The sequence below is a fragment of the Gopherus evgoodei genome, chromosome 10 (assembly GCF_007399415.2).
Source record: "Gopherus evgoodei ecotype Sinaloan lineage chromosome 10, rGopEvg1_v1.p, whole genome shotgun sequence".
Taxonomy (NCBI): domain Eukaryota; kingdom Metazoa; phylum Chordata; order Testudines; family Testudinidae; genus Gopherus; species Gopherus evgoodei.
Genome location: NC_044331.1, coordinates 6344413 through 6364939, shown reverse-complemented (window position 1 = coordinate 6364939; position 20527 = coordinate 6344413). Strand labels below are relative to the sequence as shown.

Below are 20527 nucleotides of genomic sequence, written 5' to 3'. Positions count from 1 at the left end.
TTATAATTTCAGTTTCTTCCCCCAGAATACTTGATCTCTCGCTTCAATTTTTAGTTATGCTCAGTTCAAACACATCAATTGTTAACTCCAGGTTTTCCTCTGGAGACTAATCAGCCAACAACAGAGTTTTCAGGAAAGTCCCTCTAGGACACTGAGTATTGCAGAGAAAATTCTAAACTTCAAGCACAAATGGGACAGAACGAATAGCTGCAGCTGCTCAGCAGCATCGGTGCTGTAGCGCTCTCCTTAAGGGACCACCTTGCACCGTAAAAGATTTCTAAAACTTTCTCTACATTCTTGTTTTTCTTTAGTGACATTTCCACCCTGTGAGAAAAGGTCTCCTGCCCAGACAGCAGATAAGGGGGAGTCCAGTTCAGATTCTCAGAAACACTGGTATGTGCAGTACAAATATTAGGGGAGCACTTGTGGCAGGAAAAAAGATCTCTGGGTGGCATATTGGTGCTCATTCCTTTTTACTAATCAACTATCAGGGGAACTGCAGTGTGGCAGCATCGCCTGCCAGCCTGAGAAAAACAACGGGGTTGCCTGCCTCATCTGTTAGCTACCCACCCCTCAGGGCGGAACGGTCTTTTGCTCACCCACTGAATGCTAAATGAGGGTGATTTACCCTGTATTAACACTGCTGGTTGTTTCTGGACCAGCTTCGTGCCATCACTGTGTCACCACTCCCTTTGGCTATGAGTGTCTTATGAGAGAGATCCACTAGGAGTTCTTAACATAGAGAACAGCTTAGGCTGAAAAGTCTGAAGGGATGGTTTGCTCATGCATCTCTATCCTCCTGTGATATCTTACAACCTGCCACCAGAATCTTGAGGAAAATATCTTATCTGGAGCTAGCACCATGATCAAAATGTCTTTGAGAAGCTAATACAACTCTCTCACAGCCAAAGTTTATCTTCCAGGTAACGTGGCTTTTTTAAACCTCTTTGGGGCCAAATTCCTTGTGGTGTAAACTGGTCCAGTCCCACTGAAATCAATGAAGGTGCACTGTTTTGCACCAGCAATGACTTTGCACTCTGTGTGTTGGCAGATTCCTATTACTGAGAGAGGGGGTGAAAAAACTGTCTTGAATTATATCCATCCCTGGTTTAATTCCGCTGACTTAAACAGAGTTACACCACAGAGACATTTAGATCACTATTTTTCAGTGTTTGGATCTAAACATCAGTTCTATTCCCCCGCAAGCTTGTGATTGCTGACAATGAGGAGGACACTGTTAAGGATCGGGCTATTTGTCATAGCATAACGATGCATCTAGAAAATCAAGGAAGCGGCACCTGGATGCCTTTCTGGGCAATGGAAGATGCTCATTTGTGTATCAGAGGCTGGAACTGAGTGAACGTACCCTACATTAGCATTTCATACACAGGATATGCTGCATAATTCTCCCTCCTCCATCCTGCACATGGAGGTACTTTAAAGAGCTAGAGGAATACAAAGTCCCCTCTCACTCCTGCACTTCCCAGATGGAATTAGATCCTCATCAAATTGTAATGTGTGATAATCTTTATAGCATACCAGGTATTAGAAAAAATCACAGGCATTGTTTTCCATTCAATTCCAGCAGGACTGCCAAGAGACTAATTGCTAATACTGGCAAAGTGCCAGGTAACGAAGCACAGCTGAATGGTGTGCAGGCCTGGGAGATTTGACAAATCCGGAGAGAGTTAATTATCACATTATTGATAAAGTTAAAGATTTTTAAAATGTTTGGTCCCGCTTTCTCGACAAACAAAACTAAAGCGGAGGGTAATTTGCTCTCTCGGGGCCAACTGTTTCATGCAGGCAAAACTCCTATTAAAATCAATGGGAATTATGCCTGAGTAAGGACAGTAGCACTGACCCTATCTCCGTGGCCCCGTGATGCTGTATCTATTCTCTCTGTAGCATTGCCTGTCAGAACCACGGCTGTCCGCTCACCTTCTCCCTCTCCCGTTATGAAAACGCTGCGCTTAGGACTTGGTTGGGCATTTGCTCAGCGTTCTGCATAAGGGTGGCACGTAGCTGCACTACTCCTGGAGAAGGCGCAAGGAGGAATTGTAACTCAGAGAGGCCCAATTCCTCCCTGCTCCCTGCTTGCCCACAAGGGTGCTGTTGGAGCAGGGGGAGAACTGTGTGCTACAGCTCTTTGCAGGGTGTAGCACCGTCCCTCTCCTAGCACGGGCTCAGCTCTGTTGCTGAGCACTTGAGTATGGGGGAGCCACGCTTTTGCCCACTCCTTCCCCTCTCTTCCCTCTCCGTACCCAGCTGCTCAGGGAAGTAGCATAGGGCATGCAGCCCCTGCTCTCCTCTCCACAAGTTCAGCTGTGATGTGGGGAGGGTCCATATGGGGGTGGAAGAGCCTTATTCCTCTTCGCTCCCCTGTGGGGGTGCATTAAGGCTAGTCACAGTCTCGTATGTGTTTATTGCCCTGCAGTAGTGCCCTGGGGGCCCAATGCAGTACGTGCTGTACATGCACATACTGAAGAGATGGGTCCCACTGCAACGTGTTGACAGTCAAAGCATATGACAAGAAACAGCTGGTGGATACCGGGAGCAGACAGAGGGAGCCCAAGCTATCGCCAGTGAGTAAGTAAATTATAATGTACTTTCAGAGTAACTCTAAGCAAAGATCTACAGGTGAGGTAAGTAGTAACTTGTTACATACCATCCATCCAGGAGGACAGGAGCACTCGCCGGTGATATGGTGACAGACTCCCCCATTCTGGCACGGGCAGCGCAATTCACACTGAGCTCCATGACTGCCTGGAGGGCAGTGCTCTTCACAGCTTGGTGAGGGGCAAGTGAGGTATGTGGGAGGGAACAAAACAAATCAAAACAGTTTAAAAGCAAACATTAACAAGAAACAGGCAAATCCACACCACAAAGCATCACGGGAGCTCTGATGCAAATCAGTGACATTTCAATCGGCAATGTCAACAGTAAAAATCAATTAACCAAGAATTCCAACATTTAAGTTCCTACAAGACGCTGTGTCTGTGTTCTGAGGAGCCAGCACTGCAAGCCACGTGTGTACTCATTACTCATGCATGAAGTCCCACTCATGCATTTATCCAGTCGAACTGCTCCCGTGAGTAAAGATAACTCATGCACATCAGGGTTGCAGGATCAAGCCTTTAAAGCTTAATTACACAACGCAGCAATAAAACAAGCCACAAACAAAATAAAACGACAGGAATAAAATGCTGGAAAACGTTGAAGTGTTTTGTTCTTCCAAAATTATTACAAAATGTCAAATGAAATTACCCCCTGTGTGGAGGGCAGGCACAAGGCCACCTGGGCCCTGAAATTCTCATCCAATGCCTGCTGAGGTCAATGCAAGGACTGCATGGCTTTCATGATACTGAAGTGACCCAGATAGGCCTCGTGCTAGCTCTCTGCACCTGGGTGCTTTTCACCACATTTGGCTGCTGCTTTCTCATATTACCAGTTTTAACAGATTAGGCTCTTCACAAGCAAACAACCGACTATTCCTCCAAATAGAGATGATCACGCAACATATTAGTTGCTGACCCTGCAAACACTTTACTGCGACAAGTGGACCCATCAATGTGAATGAGATTACTCAACAGTAAGCAGAACCTTTGGTAGTAAGTGCTTATAAGACTGAGTCCATAATATTGCAAGGAAATCAGGTATGTAGTAAAATATTTAAAGGTACACAATTTATTGGTACAGGTTAATACAATCTTTATTTTCTATCTAGGCATAAGCATTCTTTCCTTCATGCTGACCCATAAACAATGCTAGATTCCTCCCTCCCCCCCCCAAAAAAAAAGTAGAGAGACAAGGTGAGTGAAGTAATAACATTTATTGGATCAAACTTCTGTTGGTGAGAGAGATAAGCTTTTCAGCCACAAGGCGCTTTTCTTCAGGTCTGCATCAGTGTCAATGGGACTGAAGAAGAACTCTTTGTAGCTCAAAAGCTTGTCTCTCTCACCAACACAAGTTGCTCCCAATAAAAGATATTACCTCAGCCACCTTGTCTCTAATATCCTGGGACCAACACAGCTACAACTACCCTGCAGACAGAAAAAAAGTAGGGCATTTGTCATAGATTTTCAAAAAGCTGTCAGTAGGCCTCAGGGAACAAAATACCCCTCCCCCCAGGAAATTCTCCTGTTGCCTTTAAATAATTTTGAAAAGCATAATTACCACTGAAACTACGGCAAGATCTCTAATGAGAACTGACGTTACACCGTGGGCAATTTTAAACAAGAAACTATTACTCAGATGCCCTAAAATTAATATGCAGATTTGGTGAATCTAACTTGTAAACTTTCAGTGTGGGACATGGGGATTTAGCGACATGAGTCTCGTTACAGATAACAGGAGTCACAAAGCTAGAAATTTGCCCCCAAGATACTAAGTCAATAGAGTTATCTTTAATTCTTCCTCAGTTATACTGAAAGTCAGATAAGCCAGAGAAATGGAGTTCCATTTGGTACTGTAGTGGATTGCTAAACATGTATATCCGATTGCTTGTAAGTACAGTACTATGGTTTGATTCTCATATTCACACCACAGCTATAGTAATTTTACTTGCAGGTAAATCGCCTGAATTTTTAATCTCTCTTTAGACTAAAATTTGATTTCCACATGTTGACAGCTGTAATTAGCAGTGATAAACAGTGCTCCTTTGTTCAGTCTTCCATAAATCCTGTTACCTGGTTTCTAGAGAGTAAAAAGTACAATGTATCGATTGTGTAAGTTTTATCAAACATGCATTCCACTAAGCGGGGTCAAAGCAAGGCTGTCAAGTGATGCACAGTAAAATATGCCTGTCATTGAACTTACAATACCCCTGTGTATCCGGGAGCACAATGACACTCTCCTGTTTTATGGTCACAGGTTGCTCCATTGTGGCACTGGCATTTAAACTGGCAGCCCTTCCCGTAAGTCCCAGGGTCACAGAGCTCTTCACAGCGCCATCCTTTGTACCCATCTGCACAGACACAGGCGCCAGTGATAGGGTTGCAGAGAGCCTCATTCTGGCATTGGCAGCGGTTGCTACAATGTGGTCCCCAGTGATCGCTATCACAACCTGTAAAAGACATGTTCATTTACTGAGATGATTAGGGGAGTGCATTAATAGTCTCCCATTCTATCCTCCAAAGCTTAGATGGGCACGCACAGAAAAAAGGCATGATTAATATCAGGCACTTAAACAACCGTAAAGACCTTTGAGTAACTAAGGCCCTGATCCAGCAAGGTACTTTAGCACATGAGTTGTGCACAGGATTAGTCCTATGCTTAAAATTAAAAGCAGTGTTAAGTGCTTTGCTGGATTAGAACCTCCAACTTTTACCATCCTCTCTCCCAGTATGCCTGAGAAAGCTGGAAGGAACAAACCCAGGGTGGAATTAGGTGCATAGGTTGAAATCCTGGCTGCACTCAAATCAAGCTACACATGCTCCGTACTGCTGTTGCAAGATGTCAAAATGTAAAGACACAGTCATTAGAAGCACTTGTCCTGCAACCGCAAGGTCTACTCTACTCTTCAGATAGCTTCTATCAGAGGTGAAGTCTCTCCCATGAAAAATAGATAATAATTTGTTGACCTTATTTCTGGGAAGTTGCATATTAGTGGCTTTAGAATGAGGAACTTCAGCAAGGGTGAAGAGGAAGATACATTATTCAACCAGCATTGCTGATCTTCAATTTTTTATTTATTTAAAAGCCTGTATTGAACAATAGCATAAAAGGCCAGAATCAACCTGGGAGAAGGAACAACTCCACTGGCTTCAAAAAGAGGTGCAGCTACTTGTCCAAGGCACAACTTTATCTCATTAACTGTACACCTACATGCTGCATAGAGAGAGGTGCATGGCCTAGCGACCTGAGCACAGGACAGAGTGCGAGGAACTTTGGCCTAATCCTTGCTCTGCCTTGTGGAAGTCACTTTATTGCTCTGACTCAGTTCCCTCAAGTGTACAACAGGGACAATGCTTATCAAAGTTGCAGGTAGCAGTGTAAAATGGTCTAAGAATACAAATCTCTCTGTTCACATGTATTGAATTAGAATCATAGACTCGTGGGACTGGAAGGGACCTCAAGAGGTCATCCAGTCTGGTCCTCAGCACTCAAGGCAGGACTAAGTATTATCTAGAATTATTGAGTGTCCGTGTGAAATATATGTATGTGTGTATCTCATAAAGCATTAAGAAAAGTATTGTATGTAAGCTGGAGGGGCAGGGAAAGTGTCTGCGTTTATACAGTGGTTAGTCCAGACTGGTCCCCTAACCACCACTATGATATTACTTAACGTTTATATGTGCCCATTTTATTTAAACCTTTATTTCAAATTTCTCTCTCTCTCTAGCTTTGCCAAATCTCACTCCATGCTGTAATCATAGAATCATGGAAAGGTAGGACTGGACGGGACCTCAAGAAATCAAAAGATCCTACAGTGAGGCAAGACTAAATACACCTACACCAAACCTGTTCTTAAAAACCTCCAAAGATGGGGATTTTACAACCTCCCTTGGAAATCTATTCCAGGGCTAAATTTATAGTTAGAAAAAACTAACACTTAACCTAAATCTCCCTTGCTGCGAATTAAGCCAGTTACTTCTTGTCCTACCTTCAGTAGATATAGAGAACAATTGATCCTTTTTATAACAGCCCTTAACATATGTGAAGATTCTCAGGTCCCCCCTCAGTCTTCTCTTCTGAAGACTAAATATGCCAAGGTGTTTTTATTCACAAGGAAGATCAGGGTGCACCAGGAAGGTGCAGCAACTCCTCTGACTGGCTGTAACATTTTAAAAAATTTAGATAGTAAAACTGGCCTGTAGTGGGTGGGAAACTGGCTGGCCGTTGGATGGATTTTTCAAAGGCTATTAAACACAGTGCCTCAGTTCTCACACATTACATCACTCAGTATGTTTAGCTCCAGATTTGGATATCGGCAAAACCAGTGTAAATGGCCTCAACTCCCATTGCGTGGACTCAATTCCAGGTGAGGATGGAGGAGTTCAGCGCACTCAGCATCACACAGAGTTAAGCCTCTAGGCTCTCAGATTCTTGGGGTAGAGAGCTGTCATTTTTAAATCTTTCTGTAAAACATCGTGTAGACCTGGCACAATTTAGCCCTGGTCCTGATGGAGCCCCTAGGCCAGTGTTTCTCAACCTGCAGGCTGCTTGTGGCCCAACCAACTCACTGCTGCAGCCCATGTGACATCTTCGGAGCCATACAGGCTGTATATATATTGTGTGAATGCAGCCCACATAATACATAGAATGCTGCATACATGGCTCACAATGGTAACTAGGCTGAGAACCACTGCTCTAGGCTCTACTGCAGTGGTAGGCAACCTATGGCACGTGTGCCAAAGGCAGCATGCGAGCTGATTTTCAGTGGCACTCACACTGCCCGAGTCCTGGCCACCGATCCCCGGGGCTCTGCGTTTTAATTTAACTTTAAATGGAGCTTCTTAAACATTTTAAAAACCTTATTTACTTTACATAAAACAACAGTTTAGTTATATATTATAGACTTATAGAAAGAGACCTTCTAAAAACGTTAACATGTATGACTGGCACGCGAAACCTTAAATTAGAATGAATAAATGAAAACTTGGCACACCACTTCTAAAAGATTGCCGACCCCTCCTCTATTGTAATAGAGAAATAACAATAGCAACAACATGAGAGTGATCGAAGCTTACACAGGAGCTATACTGTAAATGTATGTGCTATTTAAAATGTCAAAATGATGCACAGACTGGAATTGCAGCATCAGTAAGAGAGCCAACTGAGAGCGGTGATGTCAGGGAGGTATGACTGCTTCTTTCAGACTGTGTGTGTGTGTGTGTGTGTGTGTGTACATGAGAAAGAAAAAATACTGTGAGGGATAAGCCTGAAATATGTAGCACTCCCCTGGGAAAGGCCAAGTTAATGAGAGCAGCCATATTTCAGGTCATGTGCCAACATTCCTTGGCAAAGGTATTCACTCACTTCCTTTCCTCTCAAAGATACCACCATAGAGGAATTGCCAACAATAAAAGGGGAAATAGCTATGTGAAGGACGAGGTGGGCTGCGTAAGTGCAATCACAGTTGTCTGCATAATACAGATCTACAGGTGAGCAAGTCATGCCACTGCAAAACACACGGTTCTAATAGAAGAGAAAATATCAGGCCTAGTTAAAGTGCATGCTAATTATATCGTGCACGGAGTTCTGAGAGCTACTATGACATCTATTATCATATCACCAAATTCTGTTCTCTCACTGTCAGTTTAGTTTCACAATACACACCCAATAGGGCCACGTCTGAGAAACCCATTCACCCTGGAACAACTTCATTCTCCCACTGAGTTCAGGGTGAGTAGATCTATCTAGAATTTAGCATGGCAGCACAAGTTGGACAAAGATGAAGCAAACAGAGGTCTAAAAATCGAGCAAATAAATAAAATGACTTCCAAGGAAACTATGCCATTTATCAAACAACTTATGCCAATGAGAGACAGACAGTCATTAGTGCCCTTGTGGTGAATTTCCACCACACTCTAGATACACTGTTAATATCAAAAAGACACCGTATATAGCACCAGCGCCACAATTTCCATAAACCGTGCTTATTTGACCTCATCATCATAATTTTACGTATGTGGTGGGTTCTTGTTTTTTTAAACAGTGACCAAATTCATACTCTATGTCCGTACATTCAACAGAATCTTATCGACAGTCTATCAAAGACAAAGCAGAGAAAAGTAACGTAGGCATCCTTATCTCAGCATAAGAAAAAAGGGCCAAATTCGGCTGTCAGTTATGCTGATGTCAATCTGGAGTTACTACATTACCTTCAAGGGATTTACTCCAGATTAACACCAGGGTAAGCAAGAGCAGATTTTAGCCCATAATCACTATTCTGGAATATTTCTAAATTCAATTGGGAATGTTTAAATAAAACACTAGCCTTGTTAAGAGGATATATAACAAATGAAACGACCTGTATCTGAGATGAGAAGGTGCCTGTAAAGTAGGATTATCATGAGTTATTTAATGCATTTTTTGAAACCAAGAAGAGTTTCTGCCCTTAATATAACTGTACACCTGCAACATTACTGAAGTTAATAGGACTGCATGGGTATAATTAGTGCAGAATTTAGTTCTATATTTGTCTTTAACTCTGCCTTAAGACATGATTGCACATCTCTACATGACACTGAGTCTGGAATACATGACACAAGCCACTAACAAACATGAAGAGACAGCAGTAAAACCTAAAATGTCTTATGCCAGGACACTCGGAGCAAAGAGTTAAAATAATCCACTAGCTTTGCAAATCCTGTACTAGATCAAGAGTGAAAATCTGGTGTGCTCACGTTCTTGTACCTAGCTGACATTTACTCATGTGATAACCACACCATTCAGTTTGGCACATTTCAGCACAGTTGGCAAGAGATGCCCAGGACTGGAATAAGATGCAGGAAAGGGGAATCCTGGAGGTCACAAAGTCATTTCACACACCACCATGCACTTGGCTCCGCCCAGTTCTATTAATCCCTCATGTTAATGAGCATTAAAAGTCACATCAACATCTGTTTTAAAAGGAAAGATCCAGAAGGATACAAATCTCTTCTTGATCTGCTTGAATCTAAACCCAGAAGACTGCTTATCCTAACAGCTTCCTATACTTGCCTTACAAATCACAGCTGTCCTCAAAATAATCATAACTTCAGAAGATCCTTTCAAAGAATTTTGCACAAAAGCTCAGTGGCAGAAACATCAAAATTATGCGATGGCAAAATAATGGAGAACCACGTTGAAATGCCAGATTTCTAGAGAATACAGATGGATAAAGATGCACCATTGAAACAATGGTTTAATTGCTTATTCCGAACACTTCAAGATAGCAAAGAGTGCTGTGGCACTTTATAGACTAACAGATGTATTGGAGCATGAGCTTTTGTGGGTGAATATTCACTTCGTCGGATGCATGATGTAGTCACCCACAAAAGCTCATGCTCCAATACATCTGTTAGTCTATAAAGTACCACAGGACTCTTTGCTGCTCTTACAGATCCAGACTAACACGGCTACCCCTCTGATACTTGACTATCAAGACAGTAATGATAAACTGCAAGTCGAGACACATTGCTTAATGCCTACATGACTGAAAGATGTTACAACCATTAAAGAAGTTAACACATTGAGTTTCTGTAGATAAAATATAGTTTTTAATATCCCAATGTCCCAGTATATATTTTAATACTCTTTTATAAAGATTGCCCTATATTATCAGAGGGGTATTGGTTGGTGGATGCAATAATTGCTGACATAATAAATTTCTGTAAGGCACTGGACTTGATATCCAGGAACATTTTGATTAAAAAAACTAGAATGCTACAACATTAATATGGCACACATTAAATGGATTCAAAGCTGGCCCATTGATAGGTCTAAAAATTTAAGCGTAAATGGGGAATCATCATCAAGCAGGTGGGTTTTTAGTGGGGTTCTGCAGTGATCAGTTCTTGGCCGCATGCTATTTATCAATGACCTGGAAGAAAACATAAAATCATCACTGATAAAGTCTGGAGATGACACAAAAGTTGGAGGAGTGATACATAATGAAGAGGATGGGTCACTGATTCCGAGCCATCTAGATTGTTTAGTAAGGTGGGGACCTTTTTCCTGGAAAGCAGTGACCTTCAAAAAGATTTGGGGGTTGTAGTTGATAATCAGCTGCACATGAGTTCCCAGACACTGTGGACAAAAGAGCTAATGTGATCCTGGGATGCATAAATAGGGTAATCTCAAGTAGGACCAGAGAGGTTATTTATTTTACCTCTGTATTTGGTACTGGTGCGACCGCTACTGGAGTACTAGCTCCAGTTCTGATGCCCAAATTTAAGAAGGATGTTGATAAATTAGAGAAGGTTCAGAGAGCCATCAGAATAATTAAAGGATTAGAATACATGCCTTATAGATGGAGACTAAAGGAACTCAATCTATTTCTCTTAAACAAAGAGAAGGTTAAAGGATGACTTGATACAGTTTATAATTATCTACATGGAAAATAAATACTTGATAATGAGCTCTTCAGACTAGCAGATTCAATGGCTGGGAGTTGAAGCTAGACAAATTCAGACTGGAAATAAGGCATATATATTTAATGGTGAGGGCAATTAACCACTGGAACAATTTCCAAGGGGTCATGGTGATTTCTCCATCAGTGGAAATTCTGAGATCAAGATTGGGTGTTTTTCTAAAATATGTGCTCTAGGAATTATTTTGGGGAAGTGCTATGGGCCGTGTTATACAGGAGGTCAGACTAGATGATCACAATGGTCCCTTCTGGCCTTGGAATCTATGGACCTATGAATTACAGGCAGAACTGGTACACTGCCTATAGTTAAGATCCTCCATCACTTTCCACTACAAGACCCTTCTTTCATTTGTTTATAACACTGCCATAATTTAACACTTCAGTCTAAAATTTCCCATGCCAGGTGTCTCCCTCAGGATTAATTTTTTTGGATATTTTCAACATAAATTATTCTGCTGTTTCAGAGAATGAAAGCAGGGGAATATATACTGTTTTGCCCATGTTAAAAAAGTCTTAAAAACTTTTGCTGAAGACCTCTAGCACCTCTGTGCTTTGAAGAAAGGGCTTGAGATTTAGCAGAAAGTTGTCCGCATGTCACTGATATGCTTTAAGTAATCCCAGTGAAAATCCACCCCAATTTGACCCAGTTTTAAACCTTTAAAAATGCAGTTTGCTTGTGCTAGGTATACATAAGTTATAGTTTGGCATCGAGTTCTCCTAAAATACTGCCTGCATTATGCATGCTGTAGCCAGGGACTTAGTAGGACTTTCCTTCCAATTGCTCTTCCTGCCAGCCCAGGGCAACTGTCTCTCTCATCCCGCTCTAGTGACTGGTGCCTATAGAGGACAATAACCTTCTACCATTAGTTCATTAGATCAAGTGGTTAAGGTCTACGCTATGGAGCTAAAGATTCCAACCATGCTGATGACTCATGGATGTCAATTTGTTTCTCACTTGACGGAATGTGTTTCTTTCAGTTTGATTTTTTAAAGAAGCTATGATATTACACCCAAAAAGCTATCATAAAAGAACTGCAAAGAAGAGTTACAAAGCCCAGCACTCAAATGTAAGGATGTGCCAGAATTAAAGTCGTCTGTGCAACCTTAATTCAGCTCCTTTGTGTGTATGCATGATGATGCAGTTTTTAATTACATCATCACAGACTATTTCCCCCACATTCTGGCATTTCCTAACTTTTGCATGCTTGACTTTGCAACCTTAATGTTCTTGTTATGTCTGTTGTTGCGTTTAATACTACTATACACACACACACACACACCATGCTTTGAACTTGTTGGAACCTTTATCTTGAGTGCCACATTTTCAGCCCTGGTGTCCAATATTATACCAAAAGAAAATGCTCATCTTACTCTTTACATCTGCAAGACTGAGTGGGGCATACAGTTTCCACACGCAAACAGGTATTGGAGAGATCATATGCCTTCACTGCATGTGGGAACATAGGTGGACATAAAATCAGAGGTTGATTTGAAACCCGCTAGAATTTGAACTCAATGTAATTTCCCAATGCTGGAGATCTTCCTTCATCTGCGAGAAGGGAAAAGAAGGGAAGGTAACTTCAGTAGCATCAGTGATTTTCCCCTAAGCTGATTAATTTCGTCCTGTGAGGAATAATCTATCTAAATTTCATTTTTTAAATGGATGCAAGGAAGTCTTCAGGGAAAGATTGTACTCAGTTCACTGTCTACATCTGACAGGAACTGTATGGTAATACAGGTCATGATTTAATCCTGGATGATGATCTCACTAGTCATTGACTCTCCAAGATGTGTAGCCTAATTCAATCGCTGTACATTTGAGACCTCTCAGTTTCCTTAGTTAGTGCTCCTTGTGGAAATATTTTCTTCTCAAAGTTATCCTAGTTTAAAGAACATACCCACACTGTTCTGTGAAAAGGCTAAAACATTTGTACAATTGTTCTCAGACATTTTACTTCTTGCTCAAATAAAAAGAAAATCATCCTAAGTCCTCCTTTAATTGGAAGAGGAAAGTTAAGAGTGTTTGCAAGTGCTATAATGATTTTACTATATTTTGGAAGCAGTGAAATGGCAGGGGGAGGGGGGAAAATGAGACCTTCTCCTGACAGAGACATCAAAGAAGCTTTTTAAGAATTTTCATCAAGGGCTATTTCGGGGGAGGATTCGAAAGACCTGAAATTTGATTTTTTTTTCCAGAGAAAGCCAGTCATTTCCTTTGTAGAAATTACTGCTCGGTTATATGAGTCTTTAAGTCTTCTGACATTCCAGACACTACCAGAAGTTCAAAATCATGAAACACTTCATATGAGAGAGAGAGAGAGAGAGAACATTGTATACAACACTGGCTGCTTTTCTTTTCATTATAAGGTTAGTTTAAAAAAAAAGATGTTACAAACTTTAAAATGTTACTTTAGAGTCATATTAATGGGAGGTAAGATCTGTTCTTTAATTAGAATTTTACTGTACTGGAGGAACAACACATAGCCACCAAGCGTCCAATAAAACCAAATGAATTTGCTGTCTTTCCTCTGCTCGGTTCTTGCTTGGACAAACCTTGCATCAGTCTCTCATTTTTTCACTGGGAGTTTTGCAGGAGCAAGGACTGCAGTATTAGGCTCTGTGGAGCGAGTAAATCCCTCCACTAATAAGGTAAATCCTTTTTTCACACTAGCAGTGGGCACCTATGCCTGCCAGGCACATTACCATTTGCTGTCTATGGCTGCATGAAATTTGCTCTAATGTCTCTGCAGGGAAGCATTCCCGGTTTTCTCTATAGGAAGACTCTACAAGGAACAGAAACAAATTTGGATGTGCCTAAGGCACTTTGGATTGGAAACAGAATATTGAGAACCGAACATAAGACGGGCACAGAGGAACTGAACGAACAGATCAGCTTCCTTCTAGAAGGGCATAATCCAAAGCCCACTGATGTCAATAGAAAGTCTCCAATTGACTTCAATAGGCATTCTGGTTCAGATACAAAGACAATGTCTGCAGGCAGTAAGGCAACACAGATGTTTGGGCAATGCAATAGCTATGGACTGGAGCACTGCCAATAGCATGCAAGAATAGGGCGAACAACCCATAGCTTTCCCCCAACCTTCAGGCTCATAACTTCCAGCAACTGAGTCTATATGAGACTAAGAGAAAAATTCCTCCCTTTGTTTCTATCTTTCTTTCCTCTTTTTCTTTAGCAAACAGTACAAAAAGTTTAACAAGAAAGGCAACTGGAGTCAGACTACTGAATTATGGGGCATACAGCTGTTGCCACCATATCCCTGGGAATAAAGAAGGCTCCGCTCTCAAGGGAGGTAGAGCAACACGTCAAAGATCAGCAGTGCCAATGTCACAAGGAGGGGTCAGGATTATCGCTGCCCCAACAGGAACTACACAATGCTGACTAGAGATAGAGGAACCCTTCTGGTACTGAGCTATGGTGACCTCTTACAACATCTAAACCCCATATACTGCAGAAAAGATAATTACCTTTTTCCATAACTGGTGTTCTTCGAGATGTGTTGCTCATGTCCATTCAACTTAGGTGTGTGCGTTCGCTACATGCACCAGCGCCAGAAGTTTTTCCCTCAGCAGTATCCGTAGGGGACCGGCTCTGGCACCCTCTGGAGTGGTGCGTGTAAGCAGCGGCATATAGGGCACCACTGGACCCCTCCATCCTCAGTTGCTTCTTGCCAGAAACTCCAACAGTGGGAAAGGAGGGCGAGTCATGGAATGGACATGAGCAACACATCTCAAAGAACACCAGTTACCGAAAAAGATAACTGTCATCTTCTTCTTAGAGTGATTGCTCATTCATTCAACTTAGGTCACTCCCAAGCAGTACCCCTCTGAGGTGGGGAGACATTCATGGACCAGTAGATTGCAGTAAAGCTCTGCCAACCCAGCATCGTCCCTGGCCTGAGCGATGGCATAGTGGGCTGTGAACGTGCGCACCAAGGACCACATCGTGGCTTTACAGATGTCCTGGATCGGAACTGTGCCAGCAAGGCCGCCAAGGATGCCTACGCTCTAGTCAAGTGGGCTCTGACCATCGACGGCGGAGGGACTCCCGCTAACTCATAGCAGGAGCAAATACAAGAGGTGATTTACTTAGAAATCCTCTGCGTGGACACTGGAAGGCCCTTCATCCTATCACCTGTAGAGATGAAAATCTGAGTTGACTTACGGAAAGGTTTTTTCTGATCTATGTCCAAAGCACGAAGGTGCCTCTCTTTACCAGTCTCATGGGGCTTAGGGCAGAAGACCGGAAGGAAGATGTCCTGGCTCATGTGGAAAGTATGGGGAAGGAAGGCTGGGCAGGGCTGGAGCTGGACCATGTTCTTATAGAAGACAGTGTATGGTGGTTCTCAGGTCAAGGCTTGCAGCTCAGAGACTCACCTCACTGATGTCACCATCACCAAGAAAGCTACCTTTCACGATAGGTGAGACAGGGAGGCCGAGGTCAAAGGCTCAAAGGACGGACCTGTGAGCCTGGACAGAACCAAGTTGAGATCCCACTGAGGGGCCAGGGACAAGACTTGAGGAAAGAGCCTCTTGAGGGCTCTAAGGAACCTGCTCATCATGTCATGGGAGAACACCATCTGCCTCTGGATTGGTGGATGGAAGGCCAAAATGGCTACCAGATGCATCCCAACAGAGGAGTGCACCAGGGCCTGGTTCCTTAAATTAAGCAGGTAGTCCAAGATTTGATTGCTCCGAAGAACGTGAAGGGGAGATGGCATCCCCAGCTGCCGGAAGGTCTCACTGGACCTTGCTTTAAGTGGCCCTAATATCCCAGAGAGGGGAAAAGAATCTGCCTCTGCTCACTCAACCTTAGGGTCCCAGGCATAAGACCAAAACAGCTGAGCATCTGGCCCTACATTTCTGGGGATGGCAGTAACGCAGAAGCACACCAACCATGCTAGCTGTTCCGCAGCCACGCTCTCCACACGGTCATGGCCTTGAGCAGGGCAGCGGTGTGGACTCTTTGTGGATTGCCCTATGTGAAGGGTAACCCTAGCTCACTAGTTCAGACACCTCCTTTGTAGTGCAAAGCAGGCAGAATGGGGGCCAAAACATGGCCCGCAGTGTGCAACTCCTCCCGAAGCATGACGCAGTGCATGCCCGGGCCCAGCAGTTTAAACTGTCCCTATTTTATTTTTAGCAGCACATAAACAGAGCATCCAAAGTGTATGTCCAGAAGGTAACGCTGATGATGCTCTCTATGGCAGCTGTAGCTATAGGTACGGTATTAAAGGTAAAACTGAATACTCTTTGTCACAAAAACAAGTGTTGTAGAATGTGTTTCTTCTCATTCTCCAGTGTCCCAACCCAACTGCTATGCCTAGGGCATCTTTAACCCTTCAGTTCCACGTAGGGTGACCAGATGTCCTGATTTTATAGGGACAGTCCTGATATTTGGGGCTTTTTTTTAATATTGGTTCCTATTACCCCCTACCCTGTATCCCGATTTTCACACTTGCTATCTGGTCACGCTACTTCCACTGAACAGGACAGTATGTAAATTCACACAGTCAATTATTTAATTGGCATTTTAAAACATACGGATGATCTATGAAAAAAAACAGTGCCAAGTATAGAAAAGCCACAGCTAGTAATAAAGATTCTCTGTCAAGGGAACAAAGAACCATATCCCTTACACGTAGCACAGCACAATGCTAACGCATCCTTCATTTTTAATGTGATCAATAAGCAATTAATTGTAGTGCCACACTATTCTGATATTTGGCTTTATTTTTGACAGTGTGGCTGTAAAATTTACAATGCTGCATCTTCCCATCTGCCACAGCACCTACGCTCCCTGTTATCGCAGTTGTGTGCAGCTCCTTAACTAAACAAGGTTAGTTTTAAGGGTGCTGTGCCCCCAGTGATCTGTTCTGGCTGGGATCTCAGATGCTCTAAAGCAGTGGTTCTCAAACTAGGGCCGCCGCTTGTTCAGGGAAAGCCCCTGGCGGGCCAGGACGGTTTGATTACCTGCTGCGTCTGCAGGTCCAGCCAATCGTGGCTCCCACCCTGCAGTAGTTCGCTGCTCCAGGCCAAATGGGAGCTGCAGGAAGGGTGGCCAGCTTGTCCCTTGGCCCGCAATGCTTCCAGCAGCTCCCATCGGCCTGGAGCAGCAAATCGCGGCCAGTGGGAGCTGGACCTGCAGATGCGGCAGGTAAACAAACCGGCCCGGCCCACTAGGGGCTTTCCCTGAACAAGTGGAGGAACAAGGTTGAGAACCACTGCTCTAAAGCGAATTACGTTCCCCAAGAACTTCAGAAGAGAATCAGAGCAGCAGCATGCCTGATGGGCTTTGAAATATGGGTATCTTTCATATCTAAAAGAGTTCAAAGATTACAAATGTCTAGATGCAAATATCTACACACGACTACTTGCTGTTCTCTTTTCTAAGAGGCATATTTAAATCTTCACAGGTCTTTAACATTACATAAAATCTTCAAGGTAGCTTAAATACACTGCTGTCTTTCTCTGACAATAAACTATTAACACCAGTGTCCCTTTTAGGCACATAAAAGGAAGAACTCTTTTTTTTTTAAGTCCTGGTCAATGCTCTACATAAGCCGGTGAAGACTAAGAAGTTCAATCACCAAAACTTTATTGTAAAATTGGACATAGCCTCTTCGAAACAGCTGATAGTATTTATCATTAGAAAACAGTGGAGAAATACCAGTGAGCATGAAAGAGACCATTCTGGTAACAGGATGAAAAAGAAAAATACAAGTACAGGCAATTAATCTTCGCAAAGTGAGAATAAAACCTATTTTTATTTGGAATATTATACCTCCTTTGTTTACTGTATTCCAGGGTCTCAGTACCAAGGCGATGGGTGTTACAGTAATACAAAAGATAGATACACAGCAAAACAGAATGATACTGGAGATGATATCTAATTGCAAGGGGTGGAATTGCTTTGCCCACATAAAGCCCAAGTAATTATGGTTTTATGTGAATGCTGCATGGCAGGTTTGGAGGGGCAAAATGCCCACCGCCAACCCAACAACAGGGCATAGGAACCAATTCCCTTCACATTTGCTCTGCTATTCCAGACTCTCCAAACCATTTGCACAGGGTGATAAAGCCACTGGATCTGAACCACTGCAGATCTAGTGGCTTTTGTTGTCAAGTGCCAATCTGCGTAGGATCAGCACATTCATTATCACCTTCCATGACATTCAGCCTGTCCTACTGATCCCCTGGTGGCCCCTGCCACACACAGTCCCACTGCAGGGCTTAAGTAGCATGGGGTGGAAGGAGACAGGAAATCATTTTCCTGTCCCACAGGAGTTTGAGATTTCTATTTTTTTTTCTCATCCCAAATCAGGACACAAACTGATCATCCGAAACCAAACTGGATCAGGTCAACTAAACATTTCATTTTGATTAGTTTGACACATTTCATTTTGATTTGACCATTACTACTTTTTTTTAACCTCCTTTAATAGTATAAATTAACTAAAATTTTAAACCAAAATGTTGTTTCGAACCGGAAAATGAAACTTTTCATTTAGAAAATGGGACATTGCAACAATTTCAGAACTCTTTTTTTTCAAAAAGTTTCTGAATTGGAAGATTTGTCAAAACTGTCGCTTTTGGGCAAACTGTTTCCCTTTCACCAAATCAGCATTTCCAGTGAAAAAAAAAATTTCATCAGAAAATTCTTGACCGGTTCTAGTGCATAGTGATGGGTTTGGGCTCTGTGCACTAGAATGAATTTCACCCATCGTGGACTACTGCTCTGAATAGCCTCATGTGGAAAAACAACAGTAATCAATAATTAGTTTACACCTTTCTCTTCAAGTTTATGCCTCATAGGATGGTAGCTCAGTTTATGCATGTGGGCCCAGGCCCACTGACTGTAATGAAGCTGGAAACATTTACAGCATCGGAAGCTCTGGCCTGCAGCATCTTGCTGCTTTCAGCATCTGTGTCAAGGCTAGCAGTCTAAAGCAACTAACCTACTGTAACAGTGACTGTCTGGTCACCTATCTATTTTTTAAAATGACAGCTGCCACTGGGAAAATGAAAAAGTGAAATAATAGACACATGTGACTTCCTGTTAGAATACCAGCAAGGGAACTACATATGATTGCACTATGGAGGACAGATTATTTGTATACGAGGCTGGAAAGAAAAATGACCATGACCTGAGATCAGATCATTTTCCCTGCTGTTAAACAAGAAACATCTAGGGAAACAGTGAACTCTATCTGGTAAGTTTGTTAAGAACAAGGTGATTCAGAAATTTTTCTGACGTGTGCACACAAATCGGATGAGACAGAAAATTAGCATCTTTTAATTTTTTTTTGGAAGACGTTACTAAAAAAAACTCATACTATTAAGGGTTAAGTTTCTCTGTAGCACATTTTTATTATGAAGGTTTTCCTTCCTGATCATCACAGGCTGAATTTCAGTCTATGACATTCAATTTTCAAGGGATTTGTGTGCTATAATTTTAAAAACAATTGCTACTTGCTCTATTTTCAAAATTATTTATTGAGGGGGGCTGAAACAATTTGCACAGTTAAGGTGCTAAGAGACATTAAACCAAACTGTAAACCTTGTATATGTTGGAAACCACTTCAAGCCAGCACTCTTAGCTCCAGCACCTATAGAACAAAATACTACATAGTTAACATTAATAGAAAATACTAGCAATGATATTATGCAATAGTTTCGGGTTCTGATCCTACAATCGGATCAGGGCCTATGGACCTCTGTGCACATAGATTGCAGGATCAGGGCTTTTATTTTCAAAGTATCATACAAACATGAACCAAACTTCATAGCACTTTTATAAGCCAAATATTACTGCTATGTTACAGATGGGAAACTGAGTCAGGCAGGTTGCAGTAAGTGACTTGTCTGAGGCCATGTTGAAAGTTTGTGGCAAAGCTGAAATAGATTCAGATTGCAGAAATAAGACCTAGAGCATTTTATAAATATTGTATAATACATTCCTTAAAAATTTTTCTAATTCCAAGCTTTACTGAATTCAGAAAACATAAGGTTAGTTAATGATTAATCAATATGCTGAAAGGTGTTTCTTTTAAGCATAGAGAGAGAGCATCTGCAGATTGAATTTTTTTTCTGTATCTCATCAATATTACTGTATAAACATTTTTCTTAAATAACCGATCCTAAAACTGAAGTAGCATATGCAATATCTTTATCTACATTATTTCATTTTCTGACTATAGCAGTTTCGCTAGATAAGCTGTCACTTCTAATTTGCTGAATAGTTTTAAAGATATTTAATTATCAAATAATTGACTTATTCAATCCTATTCAAACAGTAACAAAGAAGATATAGCTGTCTGGGAAGACATCACAGGCCCCAGTGACGTATAATTTATACAAATCCAGAAAGGAAGCTGAAACATATGACTCAGAAACACAGCAACACACTACCATTCCCCCAATGTCTATTTG

At 42.1% G+C, this 20527-nt stretch overlaps 1 protein-coding gene across 11 annotated transcripts in view; it reads right to left on the bottom strand.

Moving 5' to 3' along the window:
- Positions 1–20527, bottom strand: part of MEGF11 (multiple EGF like domains 11) — a 377287-nt gene that overhangs the window by 126494 nt on the left and 230266 nt on the right. For all 11 annotated transcript variants that reach the window (XR_004002431.1, XR_004002432.1, XR_004002433.1 and 8 more), the window contains 2 exons: positions 4819–5065; positions 2669–2789 (listed from right to left, as the gene is read on the bottom strand). Coding sequence is in view for 8 of the 11 variants with exons in the window: in XM_030578784.1 (XP_030434644.1) it covers positions 2669–2789; positions 4819–5065 (368 nt within the window). In the remaining 3 variants the exon portion in view is untranslated. The remainder of the gene's footprint in view (positions 1–2668; positions 2790–4818; positions 5066–20527) is intronic.